The sequence below is a fragment of the Rattus rattus genome, chromosome 2 (assembly GCF_011064425.1).
Source record: "Rattus rattus isolate New Zealand chromosome 2, Rrattus_CSIRO_v1, whole genome shotgun sequence".
NCBI lineage: Eukaryota > Metazoa > Chordata > Mammalia > Rodentia > Muridae > Rattus > Rattus rattus.
This window is the reverse complement of record NC_046155.1, coordinates 64,707,782-64,717,781: the sequence shown is the minus strand read 5'-3', so window position 1 is coordinate 64,717,781 and position 10,000 is coordinate 64,707,782. Positions and strand designations below refer to the sequence as shown.

General features: G+C 46.4%; 1 protein-coding gene across 10 annotated transcripts in view; it reads right to left on the bottom strand.

Moving 5' to 3' along the window:
* Positions 1–10,000, bottom strand: part of Ebf3 (EBF transcription factor 3) — a 117,536-nt gene that overhangs the window by 35,964 nt on the left and 71,572 nt on the right. For 5 of the 10 annotated variants that reach the window (XM_032892388.1, XM_032892381.1, XM_032892383.1 and 2 more), the window contains 2 exons: positions 4,781–4,862; positions 1,133–1,250 (listed from right to left, as the gene is read on the bottom strand). In XM_032892388.1, coding sequence (XP_032748279.1) covers positions 1,133–1,250; positions 4,781–4,862 — 200 coding nt within the window. Of the gene's footprint in view, positions 1–1,105; positions 1,251–4,780; positions 4,863–10,000 lie in introns of all 10 variants that reach the window. The other 5 variants (XM_032892379.1, XM_032892380.1, XM_032892382.1 and 2 more) reach the window with 1 other exon arrangement.

Sequence of the window (10,000 nt, the reverse complement as noted above, 5' to 3'; positions counted from 1 at the left end):
CACACACCTACCTCAGTGCATAGGAAGGAGATAAACAATACGTCACAGACTCTAATGACTCTGGTGCTCAAGACGACCTTTAATTATTATATTTTTGTTCCTATACCTTAGTCATTAATGTAGAAAAACAAATTAGTTTATTTTTGTGGACCACAGTAGATTCATAAATTGTCTTCCACTCTTTGTGTCGGCGTCATCCTTCACTCGGATAACCCGCACACACCCCCTTCGTGTCCCTGCATCTGTCTCCCTCATGTGTAGCTCTTGAATTCATCACCTCAGGATGAAGGAGCTATCTCAAACCCATTTAGCTTTACGGAGGTTTGTGCTGAAGGATTTAATCCTGTTGTTTTGTTTGCATGTCTCTTAGTAGAAACCCTCAGGTTGCCTTCTCAGTAACTCATCCTGATCAAGGTCTCATGGTTGCTAAGATGTTTAACAGAGGAAGTGGCTCTCGTACAGGACGAGTTCTGAGCAAGCAGAAAGAAGGCGCTGCTGGGGGGCTTATACAGGAGTGTTTCTCAATTCTGTCTACTTGTCTCGCTGAAGTTCTCTCAACAAGGAAAACAAAGAGTCGATCACACAGAGATGCTTTTTAAAAGACTCATTTTATGCTCTCTTTGTCTTTTGACTTTTTTCTCTCACACTCTCCATCCCCCGTCTTTCACATGAGTGTGCACAGAAGCACACACATATGTATGCAGGGACTCCCACCAAGGATAGGAAATGATCCACACAGTCCCCGGGAAGTAAACAGCCCCGGAAGCAAGCACAGAGAGTTTGGGGTGAGTTTCTGGATGGGAGTTTGAGCCAAATGAAACCAAACCAATGGAAACTGTGAGTAAAAGAAAGCTGAGAGACAAACCAATAACATGAAGTCCAGGGCAGGTGAGATGGGTGTGAGGACCAAGCAGACAGTAAGGGAGGAGGAGGAAACTGGCAAGGCCTGGCCCCTCCACCTGAGGGAAGCTAGGTCTGCCCCATGGGGCTGAGGTGGTCTGGCCTGCCTGGTGAGAGCAACTCCACGGGAATTAACATAAAGGATGGTACAAAGGAAAAAAGAAGCATTGCAAATTAAAAAAAAATACATGAAGCATGTGCCTACCATTTTCCAGATAAGAAGGGGCCGTACCTTCTGACGGGTCTAGGCGGCGGGCCCGCCTCCCGTGTTTGGAATTGTTGTGCACAAACATGTTGTCAGACACGGCCAGCACGTGGCCGTCCACGTTGACGGTTGTCGATACAACGACCTGTGAAAACGAAGTGAATTTGAAAATGGAGTTGGCAGGGGAAAGCCAGGGTGGGCACCGCAGCCGTGTGAGCGAGGCAGAAGCCAGCTCAGAGGCTGCACTGCACAGACTTCACTTGTTCTGGAAACTCTCCACTGACTGGAGTGCATTCACAGCTTCTTTTTTTTTTTTTGGCTAATGGGGGTGGTTTGTTTTGTTTTGTTTTGACTCAAGATTGCTTCTTTTGAAAAAAAAAAAAAGGCTCTGCTCCGCTAATTAGGGTTTAATCTCTTATTATGCTAACAAGTGGATTCAATTCAGAGAAATATTCTTCTAGCCATTAGCTTCCGAAATACCCCTCTAGCCACTCATTTGAAAACCTCTGTTTTGATTGATCTGCTCACATATTGATTAGATAGTTTATCTAATTTAAATTAGTTCACTTGAGACTAGCCTCTCTTGAAGACATAAGAGGGAGGATTCAGTTATCCCCCCCCCAAAAAAAGTTTCATAAAATTAGGGTTCTCGCTATTCCCATTTTAGCAGCAGATGATCCCTGGGTCAACTGTACAATTACGTTTAATATCTGAGAAGGAAATTCTTAGTACCTGAAAAAAAAACTAAATTTGGATTGTGGGGCATGTTTTTCAATGCAGGAAAAGGATCCTTTCTCAAGCTCATAAGGAAGGGTGACAAGGGCCCATGGGAGGCTCAGAGCGTGTCCAAGGGAGAGAGGGCAGGCTTGCTGGCTGCCTCATGAGAGGAGAAAATGAAGCCACCATACAGAGACACCACCTCGCTGGTGCCAACTGTTTTCTTCCCAGTGAACTCACAGCAAGCATCTCAGAAATGGCGCACTTCACAGACCCAGGCAACAGCAAAAGGCAGTCTGGCTGCCATGTTTCTAAAAAGGCTGGGTCAGAGGACCTGGAAAACCGAAAAGCTAAGCCTATATTTAATGTGGAACTTGAGCCTGGATTTGACATAGAAGATGCCGGAGCACCCCCAGAGCCCCACCTGGCCAGGTCCTGGGGCCAGCTCCTCTTGAGAGCAATGGTCAGGGGAGGGGAGAGTGAAGACTGCCAGATAAATTGAAGGTGACAGGCCAATGCTAGCAAAGCTACTGCAAGCCTCAGTTGAGTAGTAACCATCGGCAGGTGGCCTTCAGATATAAGAATACATTGCACCAAATAAGCTTATGACAGGGCAAGGAGAGCCAGGGCATCAGGAGCTCTCAAAACCACGGCAAGGCCCTTTTATAAACCTGAAATGGCACTGAGAAAAAGCCTATTAATAAAACAAAGTAAATTGATTTTTTTAACTGATGAAAGACAAATAAGTGGTCTTTCCAGGCGTAGTGGTATACACGTATAATTCTAGCACACAGGCTAAAACAGGAAAATAGTAAGTTCAGGGGCAGCCTGGGCTACACAGCCAGACTCTATCTCAAAGAAACACATACCAGCAAGTAAACAATTAAAAAGTATGCTATGTGTAAAAGAGAACTCAAAGCTACAAGCCTATATAAGGACGTGTGTGAAAAAGAACTGCCTTTTAAGACCTCAAGCCCTGTAAGACCATGGTGCAGGAGCATACTATACATGCCCCCGGCCACCAGTGGCACTGCCCCTGAATTCTGTCCCTCTTCTGTCTGCCTTGATAACAAGGTCTCAGTAACATAGGACTGACAGAACGGAAAATGTGGTCAGTACAGCCATGATACCCACTCTAGCTTCAGGGTTAACCATGCTCTGATCTGAAGATCTGGCGTTGCACTAGGTGCCTTGGCACCACTGTGGAGTCACCTATGGCCCAGCCATCTCTGCCTAGGGAATCCAGGGGCCGTTCTTGTTTGCCAAGAATCCCCCCGGGGTCCACCTGTATACTCTGGCCTGAGTGTTAAGAGAACTTCCGGGAACACATCACCTGAGTACGGTACAGAGACCTGCCAGTACCGGCACAGACTTAACCAGGATATATTTTTAAAAAGATAGGAAAAGGCAAAAAAAATGTTTAGAGACACTGTCTCTTCCCTGCCATCTCTACAGAAAACAGTCCCTGGGGAAAACAGAAAAGACAGACACACTGCACTCATTGCATGGGACAACCCTGCAGTGCGCCCATAGGAAGACATGAGGACGGTGGCACCGCTGCAAGTATCCAGTACGCCATGATGTGCCAGAAGTCCAGGTAAACCTTCTGAGAGGCAGGGAGATTAAAGTGACTGGTGTCACTATGGTCTCACAATGCACAGTGATGGATGCTGTGTTCCATCATTGGTGAGACAAAGGGAACCCTGCTACTCAGTCTGATGTCACCTCCTCTGTCTACTTGGACCAATTGTGCCCATGCCTTGTGATCTCCTGTGTTGTTGTGTTTGTTTTTTTAAAGAACCTGCCCCAATAGTTTACAAGAGAAGCCAGGATCAGCCATGAAAGCCAGTATGGGTGAACTAAAGGCCTGCTTCCCTAAAGACCCATGAAGGCAGAAAAATGGATGTCACACACCTCCCTGAAGGCCTGAATTACACACAGAACCCTACCAACACTGTGAGCTACTTGACCAACACACTTGACACCTCAGCTAGGACTCCCTCGGTAACATAGCTAATCTAGGACTCGTTTTCATTCTGGACTTAGTTCTTCTGATTTTACAATGAAAATCAGCAAAACAGCCTATCTCATACTGAGAGGGCCCATGACCCTGACAGAGCCTTCTGATCATCCACAGAGACAAGAAAAATACAGATGCTGTCATAGCTGGTCCTTGAAGCCAACAAACACCCCTCCCTTTACAGACCAAATCCTCATTGCAAAGGTGCATGTGCTAGCCTAGATCCAGAACAGACTAGTAGTGACTGGACTTTCAGACACCTTGGGACCTTGGAGTCTAGGGGAATTTGCAGGGGCCTGTGCTAAGCGGATCCAGACCCTTTATCAGGAGGCTCTAGATGCCAATCACACTGGAGTGTTTGCATTGTGGTCCTCTTCCCACTCACTACCCTCATACACAGTGACAGTCAACCAACCAGCCATCTTATCCCTAAAATGTGCATCTTCAGTCCAGCCAAGTTTTCTGGGCTGATGCCAGGCGGCAGTGGAGACATTACCCTCTCATCTTCCCCGTCCCTGCACAGACTCACATCTGACATGCTGAAAACACAAGGTCATTTTAAAATGTATTTCATCTGTCTGTTTCTAAATTACTCATTTAATTTTATGTGCACATGTATGTGTCTGAGTATAGTAAATGCACCGTATGAGTGCAGGTGTCCTTGGAGGACAGAAGAAGTGTCATGTCCCTGGAACTAGAGTTATAGGTGGTTATGAGTGTGTGTGCTGAGAACTGAGCCCGGGACCACCGCAAGAGCAGTAAGCATTCTTAACCACTGAGCCATCTTTCCAGCCCGTTATCTGCCTATTTTTATCCAAAAAAATTCAAGTTCAGTGTGTTGCTAGCCTTGGGGAACTGAAGAGCTTTCTGAAAAATTGAGAGCTCTGAAAACTTGGCAGGACAGGCAAGTGGGGCTGGCACCTCGAAGGGATGCATACCTGGAACCTCCGCATGTCCCGAGGGTTGCCCGCATTCTTCAAGCAGTTCTGATTGCACTTGAGGAAGAACTTTAGAAAGAATCTGCAAAAACACAAAGAATGGATAGTTAGGGTTAGCCCACAGAAGACACAATGACGACGACGACGATGACAACAACGACGACCCTTGTAAGGAATAATGGTAGACTCCATAGCTATGCTGGCTGTCGTGTAACAGGGATGGATGCTGAGTGCAGATGCAGGCTGGTCAGGGATGCTCCTGGCCTCCGATGTAAGGGGGACTAGCACAGCTGTATGACACAACAGAGTCCCAAGATTTATAACCACTGTGTCTTTCCAAGGGACCTCTTCCTGCAAGGATCTTTGCAGAACTATTAGCTTTTAGAGAGGCACCTGCCCCAGACAGGATCGCTAGACAATAAAGATGCAGAATGTCTAGTAAAGTTTGAACTTCTCAATAAGTAACCATTGACTTTTAGCATAAAGGTATCCTACAGTGAATTTATGAAAAAGAAAATCAAAGTCGAAACTCTGTCGAGTGTGCTACCTCTGGTAATCGCAGTTTCCAGAGTTTATCTTGGCAAAGCAAATACACTATCAAAGACAAAATTTTAAAGTTACAGTGGCGTGTGAAAGCAATCAGTATGAAGTATATACAGGTATAAAATAGTCAAAGAATAAATTTAATTTAAAAAAATAAAAAGAAAACTGGTTTCAATAGGCCTAACCTTCCAGAAGGGAATGGAGTGTGGAACTACCATGATTTATTTCTATGATGGTCTCTATGTGTTTTTAAGGGACTAGCTGCTGGGTTTTGTTTCTTGCTGAAACTGAGCACAGGAGCAACAGGCCCCAGCCCTAGTGAGAAGGAAGAAACCAAGCCTGGAAACACACTTCGCTTCCCACCAGACCTGGCATTGTATGCAGCAGAAAGATTCAGGAGTCCCAGCAGTGTGTTGCAAGGCTTTGACGAAAATATAATCATCCCGTCTTCCCTGTCCCTGCACAGTGACAAACGGATGTGCTGCTATCCTAGTATGAACAGGTGAGCACGGGGCAACCGGGCTGTGAGACACCCGCTCACGGACCTTATCCCTGCACCATCTCCATCTCCATTCGCAAAGAGTGAGCAGAAGGTAGACCCCTGCTAGCCCATCACCACCGTGGCTAAGAACCTGTGCGGCAGAGCTGCAAAGAATACCTACTCTGTTTTGTCCCTGAATGTCACCTGTCTTGTTTAGAAGTTGATTGATGATTTATGGTACTTCATAAAGTTTCCTTGAATCGGTCTTTCATGTTCAGAGCTCTTCGTTAGCAATTACAATATGAGAAAATAAGAGACTCCACAGGCTAAGACTCATTTCTCTTCCCAACGCATCCTGGAGGACCCAAGGAGGGCAGAAAGAATCCCTCTGATGAGGCTAAGAATGGTGGCCATTCAATTAAATTTTCTTACATACCACGAGTCCTCGCTACTTCGGACCAGAATTTACATCTTTTATTAACTCAGCTCACCTATACACTTAGCTCACAATGCCTCTTAACACCATCTGCCATCAGCTACAGCAAGTCACTTGATATTCCACCCACCAATTTTTCCTAACAACCACTGTGCAATTAAACTCCACACGTTCTGCAGCGAGGTAAATTAGGCGCACCTGCGGCCACACTGCATTTGAACTGCATCAGAAAGGGCCTAACAAGGTGAGGGCGCCACAAAGTTACCGTCCTGTCAGGCAATTAGGTTTTCACTTCAGGGACAGCCACACGGTGCAATTATGCCCCACATTACCACCCGGCTAATCTTTTTGAGCAGGCGCTGGCCGAGAAGCTGCTCATCCGCAAAGGTACCTGCACGGAGCTGGTGTCCCGGCTTTTTTGTAAAATGAAAGATTTCTCCCTCTCCTGGAGAGGTTGCTCTAAATTCCTTAATGTCTGTTTAGCCGGCTTGGCTCTCTTACCTCCAAGGCAGCAGAGTGGATTTTAAAGATATCCTAAGCATCTTTGGGCATTCTGGAGTTTAGGTAGCATCAGTTTACAGATCACAAGTGCAAAACTGGGTGCCGGATACCACAAACACACTGAGCACTGCAGGGGGCAGGTGGGAGCAGAAGTGGGCACAGACATCATACACACATGTTCATGCTTGTTCTCTCTCTTGCTGGTGGCAATCACAGCTCTGTTTCTATGCAGAGCGTGTAACAGCGGTGGCCGTGGGTACAGGAGAAAGATCTACTGGGAACAACTCCTATGCAGAACAGGATCCTTACCAAGCTCCCAGGCTCCAGTGACACAAAGTGTACCACAAGCCAGTACACCACAAGCCGGCTCTTCCTTGCCAGGCCAGAGAGAAACCTCCAAACACAAAAGGTGCTTATTTTAACCCTGGTTTTGCTGCTGTTTAATTCTAGGATGCAATTAAGGATTCATAGGAGGGAAACGGAGCCCGGCCAAGGCAAGCCTGCTGACACTGCGCACTGTTGCGTGGGAGTGGATGTGCTCCGTGAGGTGTGCTGTTGCCGTGTTTGGGAAAGGGGTCAGAAACCTAATGCCCACGCATGAAGTCCAATGGCGATTCCCACATCCTTTACTCAGTTACCTTTAATTGGCTGTTTCCTAAGAAAAATCTGACAACCACTTTACATATCTCGGTTCCAGAGTCTGGTAAACAAAGGATTTAATACTCCTGTTATGAAAGGAAAAATCCTCCCTATGTCAGGAAATCTTTGGCTTTAGCGCCAATAAACTCTTTATTATTGCTAAACGTGGATTTGCTGCTCAATCGCAAAGAGGCGATAAAAATTCTAACCTGTCATTAGTACATTATGCCTAATTGTGTACAGTGTGTTTTCCCTGGCATCTGCTGGCCCAACGTCAAAATGACCGTTATGTGCACTAATTCCCTGACCCCGTCTTTATTTCCCTAAAGACGCATCATCTTTCACAATGGGTACCAGGGTAAATCAAGCTTGAAATATGGGCTTTATTTACTTGTTTCTTACAGGCAGAGGGGAAGACAGTGGCTAAAAACAAACTGCTCTGTGCCAAGCTATCCCCAGGAATATTGCATTTGGAAACATTATGAAAAATTCCAGAAAGTTCTCAGGCAGAAAGTAAGATGCCATCACTGTAGAAATAGAGTTTCTTCCGTGTTCACAGATGAGGGAAGACGCCAGGATGCTATTCTCACTCATTCTTGGAAGAGCTGGCTCACTCTTCTAATGCCTAAGACCCTCACGATGGCGGGCTGGGACCATGAGAACACAGCAAAGCCTTTGTGGGGAAGGACAGCAGGATTAGCCCAATAGCCCGATAGTTTAAGTTGGAAATCCTCTCCTGATAGGGTACTTATCCTCCTGCCGAGGAAGGGTGTGGCCCGTGGCACCCAATGAAGAGTGCTCAGAGTTTTGCTCTGAGGCTGTTGTGTCAGACCCAACAAACAACTCCAGTGTCAGCATTAATACTGGTCGGCAGAGGAACAAAGCTAGAAGGAATGGGACCCACCATTTCCTCCAGAGCCCAATGTGGGGACCCCAGGCTAAGGGGTGAGCAGAGCCCCTACCACAGCAACTAATTTCAAAGTCGGCTCCATCTCTGTGTGTTTAAGCTATGAGTTAGTTCATTTATATTTACTTTTATGGAGCTGATTAACCGAAGCTTCTCTATCTGATGAAAATCATTTTAATTGTAGTGTTAGGCTCCTGTGTAATATCCATTACATTATGAACTGTTTAAATTCTACATGGGTATTGTGTAAATTGGCCCTTTGTGAGCTAGCAGGCAATTAGGACCAAACAGCTCTCCTTTAAACGGCTACAGAACTTTGTGGTGGTGTTCAGGACAATCAGAGACAAAGGAGGCTGTTTAATTGTAATTTAATGGAATATCAAGGAGTCCGTGGCATTAGACGCTGGCAACAGAGAGCAGGAGAGAAAAATTAACTGCAATTATGTTTGATTAAAGCTATCCTTCTCAATAATCAGCAGTCCTGACAGGCCATGGGGCTCTAGTGGGCTCCAGGATGGCAAAAGGTGTTGAGCAATATTAGGGCCAATAAAGGGGATATTAGCATAGCTAATTACAGCCCTGCAAAACCTGTAAAGGGGGCCTCTGTGTATTGTAATGTGGGAAATAATTGGCCAAGGCCGTTATCAATTACATAAGGAATGAATTTGGTTTGTCAGAGAAAAGCTGATGAGATGCCTCTCATCTGACACCAGCCCTTCCTTCATGTTTCCAGGCGGCTCCGAACTCACCCACGTCCATCAAGAGCAGAGCTACCAGTGGCCAAGTCACTGATAAAATCAGCCTGCCAGCAAGGGTTAGGTAATTAATACCACTCACCTCCCTCCCTCCCTGACACTGATGTTTTTACCTAACCGAAGCCACTAATCATGCAGTAATGATTTCTTTCCCTCTGGTCAAAGGAAAAATAGATCCATTCTGTAGAAATGTGGCGGGCTCTGAGGGTGTACCCTTGTGACTGGGGAGGACAGGGGAACTTGGAAGAAGTCTCCCTCAGAGCCTCTTCAAACACCCTCAAGCCCATGTAGTTACAGCTTATTTGAAGGGTGAAGGTCCTCTGAAGCGATACAGTGCTGCTCTACAGGGACTTTCATTTAGTTGGCTTTTAGTTCTCAAGGAACGGACTGTTCCAGAGTTTAGTTTTGCCAGAGTTTGAAGATGTGAGTGAGCTGCAGAACACTGGATGCCCTAACCCTGAATGTCCTCATGAAAGACACGTGCTCAAGCTAAGTGTCCCCAAAGTGCCCTGGCCTCTGGGAAGTTAAGCAGCAGAGTGCCAAGGAAAGAGTTCTGGCTTCTCCAGGACCCCTTCTGCACCTGGTTCCAGCCTGTCTCTAGAGACATGACCTTCTCCTAGCCTACAGACATGTGCAGCCTGGGAAACTGGAGGCCTGACAGAAAATTATGGGTGCTTTTTGATGGGGCTGAGTGGCTCGCTCTGAGCTGTAGGCCTGAGCTTTAATGAGCAATGCACTCAGGTGATGCTGGGTAGGGCTCCAGTCCATCAGCCAAAATCCCAAAGCAGTCCTGCACAAGTCAGGATGTGATGACACTGTGGGCTTCAGGCAGGGACACACCCAAGCAGCTGCAAATAGGTCCCCACAACTGAAGTTACTACTCTTTTAATTCATAGTCTGAGTGAGGACAAAACAGTCTGACAACCCACCAGAAAACTCAAGGCGGCAGACACGGTGG